Raw genomic sequence first — 27,368 nt, 5'->3', positions numbered from 1 at the left:
CACATCCCTGTGCCTCGAGGGTGATTCCCCCACCCCTCAACACCCCTTCCTGAACACAGCCTCCACGTTGGTGCTCCACTCACCCCCAGGGAGGTATGAGTCCTCACCACATCACATCCACATCCCTGTGCCTCGAGGGTGGTCCCCCCACCCCTCAACACCCCTTCCTGAACACAGCCTCCGCGTTGGTGCTCCACTCACCCCCAGGGAGGTATGAGTCCTCACCACATCACATCCCTGTGCCTCGAGGGTGGTCCCCCCACCCCTCAACACCCCTTCCTGAACACAGCCTCCGTGTTGGTGCTCCACTCACCCCCAGGGAGGTGTGAGTCCTCACCACATCACATCCACATCCCTGTGCCTCGAGGGTGATTCCCCCACCCCTCAACACCCCTTCCTGAACACAGCCTCCGTGTTGGTGCTCCATTCACCCCCAGGGAGGTGTGAGTCCTCACCACATCACATCCCTGTGCCTCGAGGGTGATTCCCCCCACCCCTCAACACCCCTTCCTGAACACAGCCTCCGCGTTGGTGCTCCACTCACCCCCAGGGAGGTGTGAGTCCTCACCACATCACATCACGTCCCTGTGCCTCGAGGGTGATTCCCCCACCCCTCAACACCCCTTCCTGAACACAGCCTCCGCGTTGGTGCTCCACTCACCCCCAGGGAGGTGTGAGTCCTCACCACATCCACGTCCCTGTGCCTCGAGGGTGATTCCCCCACCCCTCAACACCCCTTCCTGAACACAGCCTCCGCGTTGGTGCTCCACTCACCCCCAGGGAGGTGTGAGTCCTCACCACATCCACGTCCCTGTGCCTCGAGGGTGATTCCCCCACCCCTCAACACCCCTTCCTGAACACAGCCTCCGAGTTGGTGCTCCACTCACCCCCAGGGAGGTGTGAATCCTCACCACATCAACAGGCTTTGTCTTTCCAGAGTCCATCACCAACTCCTTGTCTTACTGATGTAATAAATACTGTAAATTATAGTTTTGATTTGTGTATGTATTAAAATATATATTAAAAAAATAATGTGTTCAATGTCCATTCAGAAATCGGATGGCAGAGGGGAAGAATCGGTTCAGCAGTTGCTCAGTGTGTGTACCTCCTCCCTTACGGTAGCAATGAGAAGAGGTCACGTCCTGGATGCTGGAGAGGCTGGTGCCCACAATAGAGCTGACTGAGCTTAAAACTTTCAGCAGCTGATTCTGACCCTGTGCAGGTGCCTCTCCCCATACCCAACGGTGATAGGCCTTCAATGATAGGCTTTCTGCAGCTGATTCTGACCCTGTGCATGCCCCCACTCCGTACCAGACGGTGACGCAGCCTGTCAGAATTCAGCATTTTTGGTTGTGAGGAGAGACAGGATCAGATGAGTTGTTTCCCTGGAGTAGAGAGGACCTGACAGAAAGAGACATGCAACATTCTGAAAAGTGTAAATGGGGGAGTTGGTAAGAAACTGTGCTTGGTGCTGGTGGCCGTAGGCCAGGCCGGAGAAGGTTAATTGGACTACTCTGAAAGGTGAAGATAGGTTGACTATCTTGGACCTCGATGCAAAATATGCATGTTTGGCAATCACTAGGGTGTTCTGCAACAAGGCTGCAAATCGAATACAGAATTACATCAGCCATACTCTCTGAGGGAATAGTGTGTTGAACTGGACGAAGAAAACCTTTGATGAGAGTGTGGAATGAGCTGCCAGTGGAGTGCTGGAAGAGCCATGGTCCAGGTGCAGGTTGATGGGATTGGGCTGGCATGTACTAGATGGGCTGAGGGGCCCGTTTCTGTACTGTACTCTGGGTTTAAGATGAGGAGCAAGAGGTGATCTGGGGTTGATTTTGCAGTCTTGTCTGAGGTGAGTGGTGGGGTTGCAGCTGCCTCTCAATGATTGTGAAGCATCCGCTGGCTGCCAGCGCAAGTGCCGGAAACCAGAGTGATGACGTTTGTCCAGTGCGACTCTTGTAAACAAGGTGGCCTCAGCAGTTCCTGACGCGTTTCACAATCCCGTGCCCACAAACCAAGGTGCACCTTGGAGTGTCATGAGGGCCCAATGGCCACTTTACCCCTAGACACCTGCTCGTTAATGCAAGTATCTGATCAGCCAGCTCGATGCACAAAAGCATGGAGACACGGTCAAGAGGTCCAGTTGTTGTTCAGGCCAAACATCAGAAGGGGGAAGAAGTGTGATTTAGGTGACTTTGACTGTTGGAATGATTGTTGGTGCCAGACAGGGTGGTTTGAGTATCTCAGAAGCTGCTCATCTCCTGGGATCTCCAAGCACAGCAGTCTCTAGGATTAACAGAGAGTAGCGTGAGAGACTGAAAACAGCTAGTGAAATGTGGGTGAAAACACCTCGTTAATGAGAGAGGCCAGGGGAGAACGGCCAGACCGGTTTCAAGCTGACAGTAACTCATACATGTTACAACACTGGTGTGCAGTAGAGCATCTCTTGAACACACAACACGTCGAACCTTGAAGTGGATGGGCCACAGCAGCAGAAGAGAGTGAACATGCTCTCATTGGGCATTTTATTAGATTCAGGAGGTACCTAACAATATGGCCACTGAGTGCACATCTGTAGAGCTACAATGAAGAGATATGTTTGAGCCAACTATTATAGTCAAATGTTAATGCCAAAACTGTGTTGCCTCTAAACAGGAGCAGTTTGGGAGAGTATTTCAAAGAAAGCAGAAACGTGAAGAAGCTGAAGGATCCAAGTAAGATGCATTTTATTGTGTTTTGTGACTTGCCATGATTGCTGGTGCAGTAGAAGTCAGAAATAACTGTCTGTTGCTGGAAATACTTCTCAATTCTGAATCCATACTTGTTTAAAACAACCCTCTAGGGTTAAGAAGATCTGAGCTTAGATGCTGTCTGACCTGCTGAGTTTCTCCAGCACTTTGTGTTTCTAAAGCTAAGAGTCCTGTCAGAGTGAGGCTGTCAACAGTCAAAGCTGTAGAATTCCCGACAGGTCGGACATCTGTGGAAAGAGAAATGGCTGGCGTTTGCTTTCTGCAACCCATTGCTGGTAGATCTCTTTCCACAGATGCTGCCTGGCCTGCTGAGTTTCCCCAGCATTTTCTTTCACGTTGGCTAGTTACCAGTTTTCAGGCTGCTTTTCCCTTCCAATCGAGCAGGCGTTGCAAGTCGGAACTAAAAGCAGAAATTGCTGCATGCACTCAGCGGGTCAGAAAGCATATTTGATGCCTTTCAGGTGTTAACTATTTCTCCTCAGGGTGCCTCAGTAGCGTAGCAGTTATCATGGGGAGTCAGAGTTCAGAGTTCGATACCAATTTCCTCTGTGGAGTGCGTGGGTTTTCTCCTGGTGCTGCAGCTTCCTCCCACAGTCCAAAGACATGCCGGATACCAGGTTAATTGGTTAATGTCCCACGATTCGCTCGGCGTGTGGTGAAGCCCAGCGGCCCAGGGGGACCTATTCTGCGCTGTTTCTAAATCTGCCTGCGATAACCCAGTGCCACACTGGTGTGAATTGCTGGGAGGCGAGGGCCTGTTGCTCACTGTCTCTCTAAGTAAATACTGAGCCTGCTGGGTGTTTAATAATTTTAATTTTGTGTTAAAGAAATTTGGTTAACTGGATGGTTGACCCAGATCATGTGATGGTGGGTTCAAACAAAACAGGGGAAAAAAACAATCAGTATTATTCATTCAGTCCTTGTTTGAATTGAGTCATTTGGCTTCAAAGGGCCTGGAGTATTAAGACAAAATGATCCAAATCAAGCACAAGGATTGCATTGCCCATTGTCTGCTCTGTCTGTCCACTTCTACTTGCCCTCAAACTGAGTTTTATTTTAACCCAATGTATCTGGCCCCACTTTCTAAACCGACCTCTGTGCATTCTGAGAAGCTGCATTGGAATCCATCCTTTCAGAGGTTATATTTGAATAAAATTCATTGCAATCTTATCTGCCTTTTGTAGCCAGAATAGTACAATCATCCCTAATCTGCCTTTATAATCTAGCACTTGATAAGAATACGTTTGAGGAAGCTTCTCACATCTTTTACCCCCTTCCCTTCCCCGGAAGCAACTGACCTGGACAAATTTCTGAATGTTCCTGCAAAATTGTTCGTCCTTGTCTGAATGCGACACAAGAGCATTGATACCAGAACAGAAATTGGCCCTTTGAGACCACGTTCACACATCTCAGAAAGCTGGAGTTGACCTGATCCTTCTCTCAGCACTCTTCCCCAGACTTGTAGAAAAACCTGGAATCCTTGGCCTGGAAAAGCTCGTCCTTCGAGATTCAAGGTTGTTTCATGTCACTTCCAGCACGCAAGTGTAAAGCGGAACAGAATGTTGTCACTCGGATTCCCCCAAAGATTAGTTGCAGGTGATGAAGAAGGCAAATGCAATGTTGGCACTCATTTCGAGACGCCTGGAATGTAAAAACAAAGCAGTGGTGTTGAGGCACTGGTAGAACCTCACCATCAGTTTTTGGCCCTGATCTCAGAAACAATGTCTGATGTTGGAGAGGGTCCAGAGGGGGTTCCCGAGAATGAAAGGGTTAATGGCTCTGGGCCTGCACTCAGTGTAATTCAGAAGAATGGGTGGGGGGGGGGGGGATCACATTGAAACCGATTGAATGTTCAAAGAGACACACACAAAACGCTGGAGGAACTCAGCAGGTCAGGCGGCATCCGTGGATATCAATAAACAGGCGACGTTTCAGGCCTAGAATCATCTTCAGTTCTGTGCATTTGAAACAAAATGTCAACTGTTTTCTCTTTTCCATACGTGCTGACTGGCCTGCTGAGTTTCTCCAGCATTTTGTGAGCGTTGCTTCTGTATTGGGAGCAGTATGCTGGGTATAAACATACGACCCTAAGACCAGGGGTTCCCAACCTTGTGTCATGGAGTCTTACCGTAAACCGAGGGGTCTGTGGACTCCAGGTTGGGAACCCTGTGCCCTAAGATATGGGAACGCGAATTGGGCCGTTTGGAACTTCGAGTCTGCTCTGCCATTCCATCCTGTCCCTCTCGTCCCCATTCCCCTGTCTTGTTCCCATAATCTTTATCACCTTACTAATCAACATCCACTTTAAATACACCCAATGATGGCTTCAGCTGTTTGTGGCAATCAATTCCACAGGTTCACCACCCTCTGGCTAAAGGAATTCCTCTTCATCTCTATTCTGAGACTGTGCCCTCTGGTCCCAGACTCCCCCAATATAAAAAACATCCTTCCCACACCCACTCTTATCTGTGTCCTCTGGTCTTAGACTCCCCCACTATAGGAAACATCCTCTCTACATCCACTCTATCTGTGCCCTCAGTTCCTAGACTCACCCACGATAGGAAACATCCTCTCCACATCCACTCTGTCTGTGTCCTCTGGTCCTAGACTCCCCCACTATAGGAAACATCCTCTCCACATCCACTCTATCTGTGCCCTCTGGTCCTAGACTCCCCCAGTATAGGAAACATCCTCTCCACATCCACTCTATCTGTGTCCTCTGGTCCTAGACTCCCCCACTATAGGAAACATCCTCTCCACGTCCACTCTATCTGTGCCCTCTGGTCCTAGACTCCCCCACTATAGGAAACATCCTCTCCACATCCACTCTGTCTCTGTCCTCTGGTCCTAGACTCCCCCAATATAGGAAACATCCTCTCCACATCCACTCTATCTGTGTCCTCTGGTCCCAGACTCCCCCACTATAGGAAACATCCTCTCCACATCCACTCTATCAGTGTCCTCTGGTCCTAGACTTCCCCACTATAGGAAACATACTCTCCACATCCACTCTATCTGTGTCCTCTGGTCCTAGACTCCCCACTATAGGAAGCATCCTCTCCACATCCACTCTATCTGTGTCCTCTGGTCCTAGACTCCCCCACTACAGGAAACATCCTCTCCACATCCACTCTATCTGTGTCCTCTGGTCCTAGACTCCCCACTATAGGAAGCATCCTCTCCACATCCACTCTATCTCAGCCTTTCAATATTCGATGGGTTTCAATGATAACCTCCCCAACCCCTTGACATTTTTCTAAACTCCGGAGAGCACAGACAGACCCTTATTCCACTAACACACAAAATGCTGGTGGAACACAGCAGGCCAGGCAACATCTACAGGGAGAAGCACTGTCGACGTTTCGGGCCGAGACCCTTCGTCAGGACTGACTGAAAGGAGAGATAGTAAGAGATATAGTAAATCCAGCGAGCACAGACAGACCCTTATCCCACTGTCAGTTTATGATTGTTGGATGTACCGAGGTACAGTGGAAAGCTGTTTTCACATGATTTTAAAGTTTATTTGTCACACGTATGTTGAAAGATACAAAGAAATGCATCATTTGTGTCAAATTAATTCAGTGTGGATTGTGCTGGGGAACATTGCCACGCTTCCAGGCCAGTATAGCACGGCCACGATTGACTCTAACCCGGATGTGAGGGAGGAGACCCACATGGTCACAGGCAGCGGGGCAATCGAGCCCCGGCTGATTGCTGTCTGCTCCACTGCTAAGCCATCCTCTCACGTCGTTTTGTGTATGTACATTTCTCCCCTTCCTGTAAGGAAAACCGTGAGCTGGCCTGTTTTTAATGGATTTGTTTTTTCGCTTTGCTCCCAGCACTCCGAGCGAGGTTACTGAAGCACACCAGACTAAACGTGGTTGCTTTTCTCAACGAGCTGCCGAAGACGCAACATGACATAGCGTCCTTCGTTGTGGACGTCAGCGCACAGACGGTAGGTGAAGCACTTGGTTCGATTTTCTGTACAATGTTTCACCGTTCACAGTGAACCAACGCTCAGCAGCTGTACTGCTTAGCTGCCCCGTCCCACATCCTGTCTGTGCTCACCGCAAACATCTTGTGTTCCAACACTTGGTCCACCATCCGGAGAATTCCTGTTGTTCAGCAGAGTTATCCAGATTCTGACTACCTACCAAGTTGGGGGGAGCGAAAGGAAGTGGTTCTGCAAGATTTCCTGTGAGATGCTCATTTGAAATGCGGTTTTCAGAATGGATATTGTGTGTTAGCAAATTTCAGGCCTGAATCATTGGCCCCGTTGAAAAGTACAGTCTGCTTTTGTAATGTGCTACCTGGCAAGGAAGCTTCCTTCGCCATCGTTTCCGGCAGCAGACGAGATTGAAAATGACTGCTGATGCTAAACAGCTGGAATCTGAAAGGCCAAGGAGTCACCGCTGGAAGGAACTGTGTTTGATGTCAGGTTTTGACCCGGTCTCCCCCGCTTTAAAGTCAATTCTTCACACAGAGAAGCGGCCTGTCACTGAATGAAAAATACTGCTGCAATTGGGGGAGAAAAGGGTCAGGTACATCGGTGGGAAGGGAAACGGTTAATATTTTCGTCCCTGTTTCTGATGCTGAGTCTTTTCAGCATTTTCTGTTTCTCTCAGCGTTTTTGTATTCCCGTTGCCCCTGACCAGATGGTAGTGAGCGGCCACTTTTAAAACATCACTGCAGAATTCCTGACTCTGGGCTCGGCGGCTGCTTGCTGGGATGTTATGGAAGACGTTAGTGAGGCCTGATTTGGAGTATTGTGTGCAATTTTGGTCACCTACCTACAGGAAAGGTGTGAATAAAGTTGAAAAGATACAGAGAAAATTTGTATTCTCTGTATTAGAGAAAAGAGGTGATGTTCCGGGAGTGGTGGGCCCAAGTTATACGGAAAGATTGAATAGGCTAGGACTCTATTCCTTGGAGTGTAGAAAATTGAGAGGAGATTTGATAGAGGTTTACAAAAAGGTTTACAAGAGTGGTATGCGGTATTCAGGGTAAATGGAAGCAGGCTTTTGGGTGGATCTCCAACCAGGGTTAAGGGTGAAAGGTGAAATGTTTAAGGGGAGCCTGAGAGGAAACTTTTTCACTCTGTGGTGAGAGTGTGGAGAGAGTTGCCTGCCTAAGTGGTGCATGTGAGCTCAATTTCAACGTTTCAGGAAAGTTTGGATGGGTATGTGGATGGTAGGGGTATGGAGGGCTATGGTCCAGGTGTGGATCAGTGGAAGTAGGCAATTGAAACGGTTTGCCCTGTCTCAGTGCTGTTGTTGACTATGACTTAATAACTGTACACTGTGCCTTGCTTATCCTTGTATCCTCACTCTCAGCCCTGCCTTATCTTTACGTGCTTCTTTTATCTCTCGCTGTCTGTTTGTGTACTCTGGCCTTTTAACTGATGACAGGGGCCAGATTATGTTGTTTTGTTGGAGAAATTTGTGATGATGATGCATTAATCAGAGCTACCTGGCTCAGTTTGCAAACCAGTTGTCAGCTCTCTCCATGCCTCTTGTGTGCTCTGGTTGTTCTCTGAGAATTAGTCAGGTTTAAAATCACCCGCATATGTCTTGAAATTTGTTGTTATGCAGCAGCAATATACCGTAATACTTAAAAACACTAAACATACAGAACAGTGCAAAAGTCTTAGAGACATATGTATATCGCTAGTTCTGCACAGTACTGTAGTCATTTTATGTATCGCACTGTACTGCCACAAAAAAAATCAAATTTCCTGACGTGTGTGAGTGATGATAAACCTGATTCGGATCTGGGTCTCTATTGTGGACTGAGAGTGGGAAGGGGGCAGGGAGAGGGGAATCACGGTTGGGAAAAGGGGAAGGAAGAGGGGAGGGAGCGGGAAGCACCAGAGAGACATTCTGTAATGATCAATAAACACATTATTTGGAATTTGCCTGGTGTCTCAGGGCTGGGTGTGTTTGCACCCCCCCCCCCGGTTCTCCTCCTCTGCCCCCTGTCCCACAGCACTCCGCATCGACAAGGCACCCTTGCTATATGTGTGCTAATGGCGTGTCTTTGAGGCAGTGCCTTTTGAAGGTGTCCTCAGTGCTGATGGAGCTGCTGGAGTTTACAACTTCCCGCAGCTGGTCTGTGTATGCCCCGCATCACCAGCTTCCACCCAAAAAAACCCGTTTTTGATCAGAACTAGCTCGCAATCTGTTGCATGTTGAGCAGTCCATCTTTATCCAGAGATTCCCCACTGTACTGTGTTCCTCTACTGGGGGACTATTGTTCAAGATCAGACATGGCCCACACCTGCTCCCATATGGGAAGGAATAACTTCTCATTTACACTCGGCCACTGTTAGGTACAGTGTGGTCTTCTGCTGCTGTGGCCCATCCACTAAAGGGTTTGACGTGTTGTGTATTCAGAGATGCTCCTCTGCACAGCACTGTTGTAATGTGTGGTTATCCGAGTCACTGTCAGCGTGAACCAGTCTGGCCATTCTCCCCTGACCTCTCTCATTAACGAGGTGTTTTCACCCACTGAACTGCCCCTCACTGGATGGTTTCTGTTTCTCACACCATTCTCTGTGAACTCTAGAGACGGTTGTGTGTGAAAATCCCAGGAGATCAGCAGTTTCTGAGATACTCAGACCACCCCGTCTGGCACCGACAATCATTCCACCGTCAAAGTCACTCTCACATTTCTTCCCCGTTCTGATGTTTGGTCTGAACAACAACTGAACCTCTTGACCGTGTCTGCATGCTCGTATGCATTGAGTTGCTGCCGCGTGATTGGTTGTTTAGATATCTGCATTAACGAGCAGGTGTAGAGGGGTATCTAATAAAGTGCCCATTGTCTGTATATCTGACAGAAACAAAAAAACATTTCATAGCTAGCGAGCAAATACGAGGAAATTCAAACAACAACAACACAGCAGGCCAGGCAGCATTTGAAAATCTCTTACTATCTTTCCTTTCAGTTAGTCCTGACGAAGGGTTTCGGCCCGAAACGTCGACAGTGCTTCTCCCTGTAGATGCTGTCCGGCCTGCTGTGTTCCACCAGCATTTTGTGTGTGTTATTCATAGCCAGCGAGGTATTTTTCAGAGTTAGTGTAGTGGGCTGCTGAGAATATGAGCTGATTTGCACTCATTCCACTAAATAACAGAGCAATGGAGATCAAATATCTATCTGGTCAAGGAGTAAAAATTCAGAGTAGGCAGGTGAGGATCTCCTTCAGCTAAAGGACAGATAAGGCCCTGGCTTTCACCTGGCACCTGCAGAACCTTCAGCTGTGCTGGAGGAACTCGGCAGTTCAGGCAGCATCTAGGCAGGAGAATAAAAGTCGATGTTTCGGGCTGAGGCCCTTCGTCAGGACTGGAAAGGAAGTAGGAAGAAGCTGGGGGTGGAATGGAGAAGGGGAAGGAGTACAAGCTGGCAGGTGACAGATGAATCCTCCTGAATTTCCAGCATGGAAAAGTACAGCAAAGGAACAGGCCCTTCTGCCCATCTATTCCATGCAGAAGATTGTGGTTTTATGCCTGTGTCTGGAGTGAGGCTTAAACCCACAGTGTACCTGCTCAGGAAGCAGTCCTACTGACCGAAGCAGATCCGCGGTTCACCGTAACTGCACTGGTGTTCATGTAGCAACCAGCTCCTGCTTCGGGGAATTCTCTGGTGTGGCAATTCTGCTGTTCATCCAGATAAGATATAGGAGCAGAATATGGCCATTTGACCATCGAATCTTCTCTGCCAATGTTGTGAGAACGACTGCCTCCACTACTGCCCTTGGGGCTCTTAATTCCTGCCTAACGGTCCTGCAGGAACATTGTTTCTTTTTTACTGTGTACTGTACAGCGGTTCGTGGTCGAAGTGACAATGAAAGGCCACTTGACTTGACTAAGCCTTGAAGCATATAATTTTCCATGCAAATTGGTGACCTTGCCTTTCCGTTTCAGAACACACTGCTCTGTTTCACCATACACGGAGTTTTCAAAGAAGGTACGTAAACGCGATAACTTTAATTTGACTCGGTGACAACTTTTGTACAAGTTCTTATGGTTGTAAGCCGACTTCTTTTTTAAAAGAAATTTAAAAATCTTTGATTTATCCACAGTCGATAGCAAATGCAGGGAATCAGTGAGGGCCTTCTCGAGGGTGTTTATCGCTGTGCCTGCTGGGAATGCAGGGTAAGTTTGCAAAGGCGCCTTTGTCTCTCCCCCCCAAGCCCCACGCCAGTGCATGGTTCTAGTGGTCGAGTTATCACAAGCAGTCACCTCCTTGGTTAGTGAGCGCGGGCCATGTCGGAACTTGCATGACAGAAGTAAAGACACTCAGCAAGGTAACGAAACATTATCGTGTCACCTATAGACGCTGATTATATTTTTACAATTTCATTACAATGATTTATTATTTAGCCATACAGTGTGGACAAGACCCTTCTGGCCCTTTGAGCCTTGCTGCCCCCCACCCGCCGGCCCGATGAATCCCAGCAGAACCTGTGGCACCTTTGGACTGTGGGCACTCAGTCCTCTTTCTTTCCTCAGGCTGTGCATCGTCAACGACCAGCTCTTCATCAGGAACGCGACGACTGAAGAGATCCGCAAGGCCTTTGTGACACCAGCGCCCACACCGTCGAGCAGTCCGGTGCCCACCCTCACCGCCTCACAGCAGGAAATGCTGCAGGCTTTCTCTCTGCAGTCGGGCATGAACATAGAGTGGTCACAGAAGTGAGTGCTACTGCCCTCCATTTTATAAAAACTTGTAAGAGCTGCTGTTTTTCTTTTGAACCATTTGTGACTATTTTTCATCAACTTTGACTGTAAACCTTTGAACAATGTGACAGTTGGTAAGGTTACTGGTGTGTGGTTTGTCAGGGGAGTTCTCATCCCCGTTCCGTTTCACAGACCAACGCACACAGTTGTGGTCTGGAACCTTCCTTCCACCCTCAGCCCAGACAGTCTGTTTTGAACACAGACATCGGGCGCACGCTTCCTTTGCAGCACATCTCCTAATGCCAATTCATTTTATTGTATATTCCCTGCTAACCAACTCGTCAATGGCAGCTCTGCCCTCTTTTTCTCAGAAGCAGGGTCATGTTTCAAAAGAGGGGAAAATGGCCCCACTGGAGCACACATAGTGCTCTCTTTCGTGTCATAATTTAGTGTATGTGACAGACCCACCTACACAATGACTGATCGGTATCTCAGAGTTTGCAAATTTGTTGTGGTGAGGGCTGTTAACTCCAGGCTCCAGTTATCACTCTCCCCAACACTGTCATTTGCACGTCCAGTTGTGGTAACTACTGAGATAATCCCTGGGGCAGAGGTGTAAATTGCACCATTAGCTACTGTCAATGCACTTTACTGAATCAGGAAATGGAATGACTGCACCTTCCTGCTTATCCAGTGTCCGATACGGCTAGCACAACACTTACAGTCTTGTCCCAGTCTGTCAGTGAGGTCATTGAAAACAGTACAGCACAGGAGAGGCCCCTTCCACCCACCGTGTTGTCCTGAACCAATTAAATTAATAAACATATGGCTTACTAAACTAATCCCTTGTCCATATCCTTCCAATCTCCTCAAATTCATGTGCCTAAACATCTCTTACAACGAGTGCCAAGGTACCGTGACACGAAAGCGGCTCGGGGAGTTCAGCGTGCGATGCTGGCACTGTTCTGTAAGGAGTGCTTGTGTTTCCCAGTTCCCTCTCACTCTCCAGAGATGTACCGGCTGGGTTAATTGGTCATTGTAAGTCGATGGGATCAGTATTTCGTGAGAGATGAGTTTGGCCAAAGGGCCTGTTTCTGAGCTGTAGTGTTCCTGGACTCAGGACTGTGGAGAGCAGAGGCTGGGAATAATTCATTCCCAGGATTTGAGGACGAGTTATAGGGAAGGGTTAGGACTTTATTCCCGGGAATGATTGAGAGGAGATTTGATATGAGGGGTACAGATAGGGTAAATGCAAACTAGCTTTTTCCACCGAGGTTGGGTGGGATGGCAACTAGAGGTCATGGGTTAAGGGTGAAAGGTGAAATGTTTCAGGGAAACACAGGGGGGTGCTTCTTCACTCAGAGGGTGGTGAGAGTGTGGAACGAGCTGCCAGCAAGTGGTGCATGTGAGTTTGGATGGGAGGGCTCTGGACTGGTCAATGGGACGAGGCAGAATAGCAGTTTGACATGGACTAGATGGGCCAAAGGGGCTGTTTCTGTACTGTAATGCTCTGAAGGTGTGATTATCCACCATTTCCTGAGGCTCCATGCCTGTTAGACAGTAACCAGACGAGTTGATGGAAACAAAAGAAACTGTGGCTGCTATAAAGCTGAACTGGAATTGAAGTGCTGGGAAGTTCGAGGCCTGTATCCAGGGTCCTGCCTTTGGCTGTTCAATACCAAAGGTCAACTGTACGTTGCAGCCGTTTGGCCAGAGACTGTCCTGGGCTTGCAGGACTGTCCGTGTGTGTGGCAGCAAAGGGCTTGTTTTGTTACTTAACACACACAAAACACCGGAGGGAGCCAGCAAGTCAGGCAGCGATGATGGAAAAGAGTAAGCAGCGACGTTTTGGGCTGAGATCCTTCATCAGCGCTGAAGAAGACGTCAGGATTGAAAAAAGGTGGGGTGGGGAAGGAGATGGGTGAAGCCAGGTGGGCTGGAGGGGAAGGAGTCGGAGAGTGGACCGTGGGAGACGGAGAGGTGGTAGGCCAAAGTGGAGGGGGAGGAGAACTCGATACTCGGGTTGCTTTGCTTTTGTTCTGCCTAGCACTGTGGACATGTTAGTTGGCGCTAGAACGTGTGTCGACACTTGTGGGCTACCCTTGGCTGTTAGCGCAAACTGAGCATGTGATCAGCAAATGAATCTGTGTCAGGCTCCTGGCCGTCGACCTCTTTCCCTCTTCCACCCCTGGCGGCAGCAGGGTCCTCAGACAGCTAGTGCTAGGCTGGGGCAAGATCTGCAGGGGTTGAAACTCAGCCTGCCCAACACCGAGGCAATGTCTCAAAGAGGTGGTGTCCATCAATCAGACCCCCCCCCCCCCCCACCCCGGCTCCCTCGTCACGTTCGGGGGGTGGGAGGCACCGGAGCCTCCCCTCCGCCATCCAAGGTGAACACTACCTCACTGCCCCACTGCTGAATTACATTAATATATCAATTTCTTATTGTGATTTTAGTGTATTTTTTGTGTATTGGGCTGAAAGATTTCACAAGCCAGGCCTCGATCTACATAAGCGCAGCCTGCGAGGTATTGGCAAAAGGTAAAGGAATGAGACCAATCATGAGGCTGTTGGAAAGCAATGGAGCTCTGCTTATCTGTGAGTGAGCTCCATCGAAGCAGAGTACACTTTGAAACTGCTTGATGTGTCTAATAATTTACAGGTTGCCAGGTCAGACCTTTTCACCACAATGAGCCCTTTGAAATCTGAATTCAGAATCAGCACCAAGCTGAATGATCGCACCTCCCGGCTGTCCTGGCAGCTGATAGACGGGAGGCTTTGTGTTTGCCCACACTTGTGCCTCTTGTGCTGCTGAAGTTCAGTCGTGGCAGGTCAGGCATCCGCCTCATGCCCAGTTGCCGAATCTGCCTGAGGACTGAGGTAGCACTTCCAGGCGGGGAGGTGTGTGAACCCCGAGAGGACTGGAGAGCAGAATGTCGGAAGCAAAGTCCAGTGAGGCCAGGGAAACTCTGGAAAATGCAAAGTTATTCATTTTGGAAGGTTGAATTCTGTCAGAAACACACTGAGTCTCAGCAATTTGCAGAACGGTAAATGAGTCTCAGCAATTTGCAGAACGGTAAACTTTATTTTTCGAGTCTGCAGAGTCGGACCCAACCAGCTCCTGCTAGATTGAGTGCCGAATTACACTTTGCACAGTTTTTTATACCCTACATTCTTCTTTAATCTCATTACAAAATTACAAATATGATTACCCCTTTGGCCCACTTATCAGCCTCAGCGCATTAACACCGTTATTGTTCAACCGTTAAGCATGTCTTCCCGTTACCCGTATCGCTTCTTTAATCAGCAAGCTATTGTTTCATCCTGATTTTGCAAATTGGTTTATACGTTGCCCTGCAAGTTGCTTTGCACGTTCTTTCTGTGTCAGCACATTCTAAATGGACTCCTTAAGAATCATTTCTCTCAATCCACCCTTTTTCTTTTTAGAATGTGCTATCAGTTGGGCTTTTGCCACGGGTTTACATAGGCTTCTTCCTCTAGCTCTATTTCCCTTTGTAGGAGTACCTGAACAGGATCAGCCGGGGCCCCTGGTTGCATGACTTGTCTTGCCACCCGAGCTACTAGCTCCCGCAAGCAGGGGATCAGACATGGTAGCAGAAGGAGGACCATCAATCCCCCTCCTATAACCCCTAAAGCGGTTCGCCACCAGCCTCCTTTCAACCATCCGTCCAGCCAGTCCCAATACCCCAGCGGCTTCAAGGTCTGTACCGGCACGTGGGCCAGTTTCCTTATTTTATCTGATATTTTTTTGAACCACCTTTCCGTTGTCATCTATCTTTAAGCAGCAGTTGGTTAGATTAAACTTTCCACATACTCCTCCTTTTTGTTGTAGTCATAACATTTCTCGTTTACATGCGAGTGTGATACAAAGGACCCTGGAAAAACCGTCATGCCCACCCTTACCGTCGTCCTGCACTTATCACATCCCCCTTCAGCGCTTCTCAACAATAGCAGTATATACATTACAGTCCCAAAGTTCATTCTGTCCGTCTTTTGAGCTTTAGCACCATCGGGTCTTCTCCCTGGACGCAAGTCCATTCTGCACCTTCTTCGGGCTTTACGGGTCCCTTGATTCTCGCGGCGTGGGTCCACCCTTTTTCTTTTGTCCTTACTGCGGCTTCGGTGGTCAGTAGCACCTGGAATGGGCCTTCCCACTGCGGCTGTAACTTCTCTGGCTTCCAAGTCTTAATCAGGACCCAGTCACCGGGCTGAGTTCGGTGGAGTGCGAAGTCCAGAGGTGGGGTTTGTGCGAGTAACCCCTTCCTGCGCAATTCTGCAAAAGAACGAGACAGTGCCTGTAAATAGTCCCTTACAAAGACATCTCCCCCTTGCAGGGAAGGATAGCCCTCCACCTTGTTCCAATATGGAAGGCCAAACAACATTTCATAAGGGGATACTCCTATATCTTTTCGAGGAGCCGTGCGGATTCTTAGTAGGGCCAGGGGTAGACACTTGGTCCAGGGTAGCTTGGTTTCCATCATCAGTTTTGTCAATTGCGTCTTCAAAGTGCTGTTCATCCTCTCAACTCTTTCTGAGCTCTGAGGGTGCCAGGGGGTGTGCAGCTTCCACTGGATTCCTAAGGCGTCACAGATTAGCTGGTGTGTTTTTGAGGCAAAGTGTGTTCCCCTATCTGAATCAATAGACCCCATTATTCCATATCTCGGGACTATATTTTCTAATAGGATCCGTGCCACTGTAGGGGCGTCCGCTTTAGTGGTTGGGAATGCTTCCACCCACCGAGTGAAGTGATCCACAATTACTAACAGGTACTTCCATCTCTGAACTTGTGGTAGTTCCGTAAAGTCTATTTGGATCCGATGGAACGGTCGGACGGCTAGTGTTTGTCCCCCCTTATGGGTGGCACGCATCATTTTCTTGTTTACCTTTTGGCAGGTGTAACAGCCCCACACCTCCTGTTGAGCTAGTGTGAATATCCCTTTACAAACATAGTCCCTTAGGATAGTGTCGCACATAGCTTGCACTCCCCAATGGCTTTGTTGGTGTAGTTGTTGCAGTATATGACGAGTTACTTCCTTATTCAGTACTTGCCGTCCGCCGGGGTCTTCCACTCGCCTTCTGATGTTTGTCGGGCTCCCCTGTTGATTCCCCGTATAAGAACTGTGCCGGGTTACAACTATTGTTCCTTTCAAAGCTTACATCATCCCCGACCATCAGAATGGTTTCGTATTTCAGTATGCGAGAGTCCGTCAACCACCGCTGAGCTTTTTGGGCTAAGAGGGTGCTAACGGAGTGCGGGGTATACACCGTCATTCTTCCCCCAAAGGTTAATTTCCGTGCTTCCTCTACTAGTACGGCTGCTGCCGCTACGGCTTGTATGCACGTCGGCCATCCCCGGGATACCGGGTCTAACATTTTTGATAAAAAGGCCACAGGTTGCCGCTTTCCTCCTTTTTCTTGGGTTAGTACTCCTAACGCAGTTCCTTCATTGTTTGTTGCATACAGCTGAAAGGGCTTTTCCAGTGCTGGCAGTGTTAATACCGGGGCCCGAATTAGTTGCCCTTTTATTTTCCTGAACTGCTGTTCTTCTTCTTCGGTCCAGCTGATTATTCCCCGGTCTTCCTTTGCCAATTTGTCGTACATAAACTTCACCAGGGGGGTATAATTCTCTATCCAAATCCGGCAATAGCCCACTAAGCCCAGAAATTGTCTTATTTCCTTCTTTGTCCTGGGAAGCGGTATTTTAGTTATTCCCGCTATTCTTTCTGGGGTTATTTGGCGGTGCCCTTTACTGACTCTGTGTCCGAGATATGTTATTTCCTTCTCGACAAATTGCAGTTTCTTCTTGGACACCCGCAATCCTTTTTCTCCTAGGTAATTCAGGAGTCTTATAGTATCGTCTCGCACTACCTCCTCTGCTGGTCCCGATAGTAGTAGGTCATCGACATACTGTAATAGTTGGTTCTTTTCGGTACAATGGAATCCAGCCAATACTTGCTCCAGTACCTGTTCGAATAGGTTTGGGGACTCCGTGAACCCTTGGGGCAAGACGGTCCACCGGAGTTGCTTCTTCCGCCCAGTGAAGGGATTTTCCCATTCAAATGCGAACATATCTCGGCTACCTTCCTCCAACGGGCAACTCCAAAAGGCATCTTTTAGATCTATCACACTGAACCATTCATGTTCAGGAGGTATTTTGCTCATTAATGTATAGGGGTTAGGCACTACCGGGTATCGTGTTTGGACTACCGCATTTAAGCCTCTCAGATCTTGAACCATTCGATACGTGCCGTCGGGCTTTCGGACCGGTAGGATGGGGGTATTAAAGGGTGACATACATTCTTCCAGGAGTCCATCTGATACTAATGTCTCAATTACAGGTTGTAATCCCCTCCTCCCTTCCATGGCAATGGGATATTGCCGTCTTCTCTCTTCTGCTTGTTTGTCCCACTGTGGGTCGTTTACTGGAAATTTCCGGTCCCCCGGTAACTCATTCGGCTGTTCCCTTCCCCAAATTGATATTGCAGCTTGTCGTATCATTTGCCTCTCTTGTGCAGAAAATAGCGTTCCCATAATCGCATGCATTTCTTCCCAAGTGTAAACATTAGGTCCTAAGAATTGATCCAACTGTTCTGCCAGTCCCATTGGATCTTCTAATAAAGTTTTCATATCTTTCTTAAATCCTCGTACTTCGGTACTTGTCAGAGGGACGTTTACAAATCCTGTTCCTCCCCGTTCTCCTCCCATTGGAACCTCTCGAAGGGGACACAGCTGTACCTCTTCCTTTTTTAATTCGTCTTTCTTTTTCTTATCTGCTCCTGTCACACTCCTTGTTTCGATCCTTGCTTTTGCTTTGTCCCTAACATCCCTCTCTTCCCTCTCCGGGTCTACTTCTTCTGTTTTTTTTTTCACTTTCTTCACGTTCTCCCTCTGCTCCCGCAAGGGGCGCAGAAGGCTGGACATAGGGAGGGGGTAAATGATCGAGTGGGTCCCACTTCCGCTCCCCTTTAATGCCCAATTTAAAACTCTTTGTTGTTACTCCTGGCCAGGGAGCCCAACAAAAAGCATAAGCAATTTCTTCCGGTTTTACATTTGGTTTTGAATTAACGTAAATGTTTAAGGCTTGTCGTACCCAATCCTCCTCAGACCCAAGCCGCGGCCACCAGACCGCAGGTTTTTCTATCGGCTGTTTCGACCAAATTAAACAGTACTGTATCATTTTTTTCTTTTGTTTCCCTTTTAGTCTTCCACATCCCCAATTCTCAAACATTCTACCGAGGGGGCTATCAGGAGGAACCCCCGGGTATGGTCCCGGTCTCTCCGTTTACTCTTTCTTTTTAGAGCCACCCCCTCCCATCTTATTCCGCTCTTACTTAATCAGGAGGACCCCCGGGTAGCGATCCCGGTCTTCTCCGTCCTTACTTATTCCCGCACCTTTCTACTATAATAGTAGGCACTTACCCGGTGCGTCCTGGGGACTTCCAGTACCAGGTACTGTCCCCTTCTCCCCGTTTACCGCTCTGCGCTGTCCGGATATCACTCGCTCAAGCCGCGCTGGAGCGACGAGCAAGGAGTCAGGGACCGCCAAACTCGGCGGGGTGCACCGTCTCCGATGTCCTTCCTCGTGTCCACCGCGGCCGGAGTGTGGATCCCGGACGAGCCCCCACGTTGTCAGAAACACACTGAGTCTCAGCAATTTGCAGAACGGTAAACTTTATTTTTCGAGTCTGCAGAGTCGGACCCAACCAGCTCCTGCTAGATTGAGTGCCGAATTACACTTTGCACAGTTTTTTATACCCTACATTCTTCTTTAATCTCATTACAAAATTACAAATATGATTACCCCTTTGGCCCACTTATCAGCCTCAGCGCATTAACACCGTTATTGTTCAACCGTTAAGCATGTCTTCCCGTTACCCGTATCGCTTCTTTAATCAGCAAGCTATTGTTTCATCCTGATTTTGCAAATTGGTTTATACGTTGCCCTGCAAGTTGCTTTGCACGTTCTTTCTGTGTCAGCACATTCTAAATGGACTCCTTAAGAATCATTTCTCTCAAATTCGAAGGCAGAACCCAGGGTTAATGGCAGTGTGGAGGAACAGGGGGATCTTGGGGTTCATGTCTGTAGATCCCTCAATGGACAAAGGCGTATGGGGTGCTGGTCTTCGTTAGTCAAGGGATTGAGTTCAAGAGCCGTGAGGTAATGTTGCAGCTCTAGAAAACCCTGGTTAGACCACTTGGAATATTATCTTTTCTTCTTTTCAAACCTTTTTATTACTATTATCCAAATACAAGAGTACATCGAAGCAGATAACACTAAAAATGTCTCAAAGTGGAAAAAAAGCAATATTAGGGATTGAAAAAACGCTGAGACAAAAAAAGAGAAGTCGAGAAAAAAACCCCTACTAAAGCAAGAAAAAAAGTGAGAAAAAAAGCCCATGAGGTGTTCAACCCCGGAGCCGTGCGTCAGACAAAACATCAAACAGCCAGCAAAAAATTTATACCAAAATTTACAATTAGATCGTAGAGAAAACCTATCAATTAACTCAAATGATAGTAGCGAGCAAATGAACCCCATCTTTTCTCAAAATCAAACATAGGTTCGAAGGTTCGACTTCTAATTTTCTCCAAACTAAGACAGAACATCACTTGAGAGAACCATTGTGACAGAGTGGGAGCCGACGAGTCCTTCCACTTCGACAGAATGGCCCTCCAATGTAACAAACACAATAACATGTTGGTCAGACAAACACGGATATTTTGAGGTACTATTCCAAAGAGCACAGTTAATCTGTTAGGTTATAATATTAAGTTGGAATATTACATAAAAAATACACTAAAATCACAATAAGAATTGGAATATTATGTTCAGTTCTGGTCACCTCATTGTAGGAAAGATGTGGAAGCTTTAGAGAGGATGCAGAGGAGATTCACCAGGATGCTGCCTGGATTAGAGAGGGTGCAGAGGAGATTCACCAGGATGCTGCCTGGATTAGAGAGGGTGCAGAGGAGATTCACCAGGATGCTGCCTGGATTAGAGAGGGTGCAGAGGAGATTCACCAGGATGCTGCCTGGATTAGAGATGCTGCAGAGGAGATTCACCAGGATGCTGCCTGGATTAGAGAGGGTGCAGAGGAGATTTACCAGGATGCTGCCTGGATTAGAGAGGGTGCAGAGGAGATTTACCAGGATGCTGCCTGGATTAGAGAGGGTGCAGAGGAGATTCACCAGGATGCTGTCTGGATTAGAGAGGGTGCAGAGGAGATTTACCAGGATGCTGCCTGGATTAGAGAGGGTGCAGAGGAGATTTACCAGGATGCTGTCTGGATTAGAGAGGGTGCAGAGGAGATTTACCAGGATGCTGTCTGGATTAGAGAGGGTGCAGAGGAGATTTACCAGGATGCTGCCTGGATTAGAGAGGGTGCAGAGGAGATTCACCAGGATGCTGCCTGGATTAGAGAGGGTGCAGAGGAGATTCACCAGGATGCTGCCTGGTTTAGAGAGGGTGCAGAGGAGATTCACCAGGATGCTGCCTGGATTAGAGAGGGTGCAGAGGAGATTCACCAGGATGCTGCCTGGATTAGAGAGGGTGCAGAGGAGATTCACCAGGATGCTGTCTGGATTAGAGAGTGTGCAGAGGAGATTCACCAGGATGCTGCCTGGATTAGAGAGGGTGTCTTACGAGGATGGTTGAGTGAGCTAAGCCTCCGATTTCTAGCTCTGGCTGAGAGGTGACTTGATAGAGGTGTACAACAGGACAAAAGGCACAGATCAAGTAGACAGCTAGAGACTTTTCCCCAGGGCAGAAAAGGTTAATACAAAGGGGCATAACTCAAGGTGAGTGGAGGAAAGTATAGCGGGATGTCGGGGTAAGTTTTATTTTACGGGGTGATGGATTGTCGGACATAAAAGGGACATTTGAGAGGCCTTTAGACAGACACATGAACTGTAGGAAAATGGAGGGTTATGTGGGAGGAACGGGTTAGATTAAGATTTTAGCTTAAAATATTGGTGCAACATCATGTGAGAGTAGCAATGCTACCAATCAAGTGTGTGTTCTGGATTTCAAGCACTACATTATTTCCTGTGTTTCTTCTGTGTAGGGCATTGGTCTGAGCACACTGGGAGTATCATGAGCAGTTCCACACCCCTGACGTTAGAGTGGATCAAGATATGTTTCAAGAAAATGATCCCAGGAATGCATGGGAGTGTTTGGTGTCTCTGGACCTGCACTCACGGGAATTTAGGAGGAGGAGAGGGGATCTCATTGAAACCTACTGCATGTTGAAGGACACAGATAGAGTGGATGTGGAGAGGATGTTTCCTATAGTGGGGGAGTCTAGGACCAGAGGACACAGATAGAGTGGACGTGGAGAGGATGTTTCCTATAGTGGGGGAGTCTAGGACCAGAGGACACAGATAGAGTGGATGTGGAGAGGATGTTTCCCATACTGGGGGAGTCTAGGACCCGAGGACACAGATAGAGTGGATGTGGAGAGGATGTTTCCTATAGTGGGGAGTCTAGGACCAGAGGGCACAGATAGAGTGGATGTGGAGAGGATGTTTCCTGTAGTGGGTGAGTCTAGGACCAGAGGACACAGATAGAGTGGATGTGGAGAGGATGTTTCCTATAGTGGGGGAGTCTAGGACCAGAGGACACTGATAGAGTGGATGTGGAGAGGATGTTTCCTATAGTGGGGAGTCCAGGACCAGAGGACACAGATAGAGTGGATGTGGAGAGGATGTTCCCTATAGTGGGGGAGTCTAGGACCAGAGGACAGAGACAGAGTGGATGTGGAGAGGATGTTTCCTATAGTGGGGGAGTCTAGGACCAGAGGGCACAGATAGAGTGGACGTGGAGAGGATGTTTCCTATAGTGGGGGAGTCTAGGACCAGAGGACACAGATAGAGTGGATGTGGAGAGGATGTTTCCTATACTGGGGGAGTCTAGGACCAGAGGACACAGATAGAGTGGATGTGGAGAGGATGTTTCCCATACTGGGGGAGTCTAGGACCCGAGGACACAGATAGAGTGGATGTGGAGAGGATGTTTCCTATAGTGGGGAGTCTAGGACCAGAGGGCACAGATAGAGTGGATGTGGAGAGGATGTTTCCTGTAGTGGGTGAGTCTAGGACCAGAGGACACAGATAGAGTGGATGTGGAGAGGATGTTTCCTATAGTGGGGGAGTCTAGGACCAGAGGACACTGATAGAGTGGATGTGGAGAGGATGTTTCCTATAGTGGGGAGTCCAGGACCAGAGGACACAGATAGAGTGGATGTGGAGAGGATGTTCCCTATAGTGGGGGAGTCTAGGACCAGAGGACAGAGACAGAGTGGATGTGGAGAGGATGTTTCCTATAGTGGGGGAGTCTAGGACCAGAGGGCACAGATAGAGTGGACGTGGAGAGGATGTTTCCTATAGTGGGGGAGTCTAGGACCAGAGGACACAGATAGAGTGGATGTGGAGAGGATGTTTCCTATACTGGGGGAGTCTAGGACCAGAGGGCACAGATAGAGTGGATGTGGAGAGGATGTTTCCTATAGTGTGGGAGTCTAGGACTAGAGGACACAGACAGAGTGGATGCGGAGAGGATGTTTCCTATAGAGGGGGAGTCTAGGACCAGAGGACATAGAGTGGATGTGGAGAGGATGTTTCCTGTAGAGGGGGAGACTAGGTCCAGAGGACACAGATAGAGTGGATGTGGAGAGGATGTTTCCTATAGTGGGGGAGTCTAGGTCCAGAGGACACTGATAGAGTGGATGTGGAGAGGATGTTTCCTATAGTGGGGGAGTCTAGGTCCAGAGGACACAGATAGAGTGGATGTGGAGAGGATGTTTCCTATAGTGGGGAAGTCTAGGTCCAGAGGACACAGGGAGAGTGGATGTGGAGAGGATGTTTCCTATAGTGGGGGAGTCTAGGACCAGAGGACACAGATAGAGTGGATGTGGAGAGGATGTTTCCTATAGTGGGGGAGTCTCGGACCAGAGGACACAGATAGAGTGGATGTGGAGAGGATGTTTCCTATAGTGGGGGAGTCTGGGACCAGAGGACACAGATAGAGTGGATGTGGAGAGGATGTTTCCTGTAGTGGGGGAGTCTGGGACCAGAGGACACAGATAGAGTGGATGTGGAGAGGATGTTTCCTATAGTGGGGGAGTCTAGGACCAGAGGACACAGATAGAGTGGATGTGGAGAGGATGTTTCCTATAGTGGGGGAGTCTAGGACCAGAGGACACAGATAGAGTGGATGTGGAGAGGATGTTTCCTATAGTGGGGGAGTCTAGGATCAGGGGACACAGATAGAGTGGATGTGGAGAGGATGTTTCCTATAGTGGGGGAGTCTAGGACCAGGGGACACAGATAGAGTGGATGTGGAGAGGATGTTTCCTATGGTGGGGGAGTCTAGGACCAGAGGGTGGTGAATCTGTGGAATTCATTGCCACAGACAGCTGTGGATACCAAATCATTGGATAAATTTAAAGTGAAGGTTGATAGTTTCTTGATTAGTGAGGGTATCAATGCTTACAGGGAAAAGACAGGACAATGGAGTTGAGATGGACTATAAATCTGTCACAAAGGAATGGCAGATCAGACTCGATGGGCCGAATGGCCTAATTCTGCTGTTAGGTCTAATGGTGTGTGCGGCTAGTATAAGGTGACCCAGGTAACGTTACCTCACAGTTGAAACTTGTGAATGTAGATTTCTGCTAGCCAGGAGTAGCAAAGGATTTGGGGCAGAATGGGTGAGTGGACGTGAGGCACAGTGACTGGTCCGTGCTGCTTTCCAGTTCAGTGGTCACAGCTAGAAGTGACCTTGTTTCAGAATGCTGGAGGATCTCTGCAGGTCAGGCAGCATCTCTGGAGAGGACCAAGCAAAGAGTCAGCGACTCGGCCTGAGATCCGTTATCGGGGCTGCATTCATGAGCACGCGAGATTCTGCCATAGGAACACACACAAAATACTGCAGGAACCTGGGGGGTCAGGCAGCATTCATGGCGGTCGGCACTTTGGGCCGAGACGAAGTTCATAACTGGAAGCAGAGGGTGATGGTTGGAGGTTTCTTGGACTTGAGCTCTGTGATCGGTGGTGCTGGTGCTGTACTTGTTGATTTCTGTAGAGGCTTTGAATGAGAAGCTGCAAGGTATGGTTAGTAAATTTGCAAATAGTTGGTGTCACAGCCTGTAACAAGGTTGTCCTTATAATATTAAACCAGGGATGCTGGCTGTGTAATAACCACCAGCCACTATGTCACCGCAAACTGTTTAACCAACTCTTCCTCACGGAAATCTCTTCATTGTTTCTCTGGTGTTGCAGATGTCTGCAGGACAATGAGTGGGACTTCAATCAGGCAGCACACATCTTCACACAGCTCAAGGTTAGTTGATTAAAGGGTCCAGAAATGGAAACCAAAATTACCTGCAAAAGTCCGCTGCTTCAGGTAAAACCCAGCTGCTCCGTCGAATTCATCTGTTTGGTGTGCGAGTGTGCAAGGGTAATTCCCTCTCCTGTGGGTGAGCTGTTTCTCATGGCCCGGTTACAATCCAGCCCTGGGAAGTGGCCACTTCTCTTTCATGTGGAGGGGCCTAGAATACGAAACCAAGGATGTGATGCTGAGGCTTTATAAGGTGTGGGCCAGACTGCACTTGGAGGATTGTGAGAACTTTTGGGGCCCTGATCCAAGAAATGACGAGCTGGCATGGAAAGGGGTCCAGAAGAGGTTCACAAGAGTGATCCTGGAAACGAAAGGGTTAACGTATGAGGAGCAGTTGGCTCTGGGCCTGGACTCATTGGAGTTTAGAAGAATGGGGGGTGGGGGGGAGGTACCTTACTGAGACCTACTGAATGTTGAAAGGCTGAGATCGAGTGGAAGTGGAGAGGATGGTTCCTATAGTGGGGGAGTCTAGGACCAGAGGACACAGATAGAGTGGATGTGGAGAGGATGGTTCCTATAGTGGGGGAGTCTAGGACCAGAGGACACAGATAGAGTGGATGAGGAGAGGATGTTCCCTATAGTGGGGGAGTCTCGGATCAGAGGACACAGATAGAGTGGATGAGGAGAGGATGTTTCCCATAGTGGGGGAGTCTAGGACCAGAGGACACAGATAGAGTGGATGTGGAGAGGATGTTTCCTATAGTGGGGGAGTCTAGCACTAGAGGACACTGATAGAGTGGATGTGGAGAGGATGTTTCCCATAGTGGGGGAGTCTAGCACTAGAGGACACTGATAGAGTGGATGTGGAGAGGATTTTTCCCATAGTGGGGGAGTCTAGCACTAGAGGACACTGATAGAGTGGATGTGGAGAGGATGTTTCCTATAGTGGGGGAGTCTAGGACCAGAGGACACAGATAGAGTGGATGAGGAGAGGATGTTTCCTATAGTGGGGGAGTCTATGACCAGAGGACACAGATAGAGTGGATGTGGAGAGGATGTTTCTTATAGTGGGGGAGTCTAGGACCAGAGGACACAGCCTCAGAATAGAGGGACATCCTTTTAGAGCAGAGATGAGGAGGAATTTCTAGAGAGAACGGGTTTGAGAGGGATCATATATCAGCCATGATAGATTGGCAGAGCAGACTCAATGGGCAAAATGGCCTAAATCTGTGCGTCTTATCGTCACTCTGGGTGACTGGCGTTTGGAGTTTAAAACTAGAGGTGATCTTATTGATACTTTGAGAGACAAGACAGGGTAGATGCCACCAGTGGGAGAGTATCCAATTAAGGGAGAGTTGTTTTAAAACTGAGGGGTGTGGGAATATCTCACGGGCGGGTGGTGAGTATCTGGGATTCTGTAGGCTGCACATTCGCAGAGATGAATCACTCTGTGGGGGGGGGGGGGGGGCATTTAAAAGTTTGAAAGATTGGCCAGTTGAGGGCTGCCTCGGAGAATACAAGACCTGAGGCAGATCAGCCACGTTGCTACTGGCAGTCTTTTCACTTAATCACACCTCTGTGCCCACGCTCGATGGTCACCCCCTGGCAAGCCTCTGCCTCAGAGTGGCACCAACAGAACGTGGAATGGCTTTTAATTTTCCCGAGCATTGTCACCTTTGAGGCATCTCTCTCTAGTTTATTCAGTAAACCTCTCTTCTGCTTTTAACTGTGTTCTTTTCCAGGCCGAAGGAAAAATCCCCGAAATAGCGTTTCTGAAGCAGCTATGAAGAGAAAAGAGTGTTACACTACGTGTCAGGTCTGAGGGTTCAGAGATAAAGCCAGGACCCTTGATTTTCTTGTTCAGACCCACAGCCTACTCGTAAACTAATTCAATAAGTATAATGTGAAGTACATTGCCACTCAGACTTGTTATTTTTCTAGTATATTACAGTCTAGCCTTAAGAACGTTAAAGTTCAGTGTATTTTTGAGTTGTGTAAGGTCTTCGTGGTACCAGTGTTTTCAAGTGTTTTTTATGGATTGAAGGATGGGTGGGGACTGGGAGGTGGTGGGGTGGGGGGAGGAGGGAGGCCGGGTGGGGGGGGGGGGTTCATAGGAGAGAGAAGGAAAAAGCAAGGTGGCAAGTTTTCAGTTAACATTGTTCCCGTCGTCAGCTCTTTTGAAGAGTTGCAAGGCGAGTTAGTTCCCCCTGGAGGTGACGGGTGATCCGTTGTTCATCTGCTACTCCCTGGGCACAAGGTTCAGGCTGAATAGCGAGCTCTGGCCCTGAATCCATGGCAGCTTTCCTCCCCCAATCAGTTTCCAGCTGCAAAATCCGCCAAGCACTCGTCTCCGAGACCAGACTGCCCTGGGTGCTTTAACTGAAGTTCCTCAGAGCCGGGCTCAAAAGAAAGAGCAGGATTGTCACCTTATTTAAAAACAGCACGACCTCTTAACCTGCTGCTGGTCAAACCGCCAAGCTTCCTTCAGCTGTTGTATAACTTGTGCTCACGTAAAGTAATAGATGACTGCGACCTCCAAGTTGGGTTATAGTTTTCAAAAACAATCCATATTTACTTATTTTTTAA

The 27,368-nt window shown here is 48.5% G+C and overlaps 1 protein-coding gene across 1 annotated transcript in view; it reads left to right on the top strand.

Annotated features, from left to right (window-relative positions):
* nxf1b (nuclear RNA export factor 1b) overlaps positions 1-26,832 on the top strand; it is a 100,440-nt gene extending 73,608 nt beyond the window's left edge. The window contains exons 15-21 of the mRNA XM_059954912.1: positions 2,659-2,717; positions 6,593-6,708; positions 10,676-10,718; positions 10,834-10,906; positions 11,264-11,446; positions 24,725-24,785; positions 26,525-26,832. Coding sequence (XP_059810895.1) covers positions 2,659-2,717; positions 6,593-6,708; positions 10,676-10,718; positions 10,834-10,906; positions 11,264-11,446; positions 24,725-24,785; positions 26,525-26,569 — 580 coding nt within the window. The 3' untranslated portion in view covers positions 26,570-26,832. The remainder of the gene's footprint in view (positions 1-2,658; positions 2,718-6,592; positions 6,709-10,675; positions 10,719-10,833; positions 10,907-11,263; positions 11,447-24,724; positions 24,786-26,524) is intronic.
* Positions 26,833-27,368: the final 536 nt, after the last annotated feature.

The sequence above is a fragment of the Hypanus sabinus genome, chromosome 31, assembly GCF_030144855.1.
Source record: "Hypanus sabinus isolate sHypSab1 chromosome 31, sHypSab1.hap1, whole genome shotgun sequence".
NCBI lineage: Eukaryota > Metazoa > Chordata > Chondrichthyes > Myliobatiformes > Dasyatidae > Hypanus > Hypanus sabinus.
The sequence above is the reverse complement of the archived record's forward strand: the minus strand, read 5'-3'. Positions and strand labels throughout refer to the sequence as shown.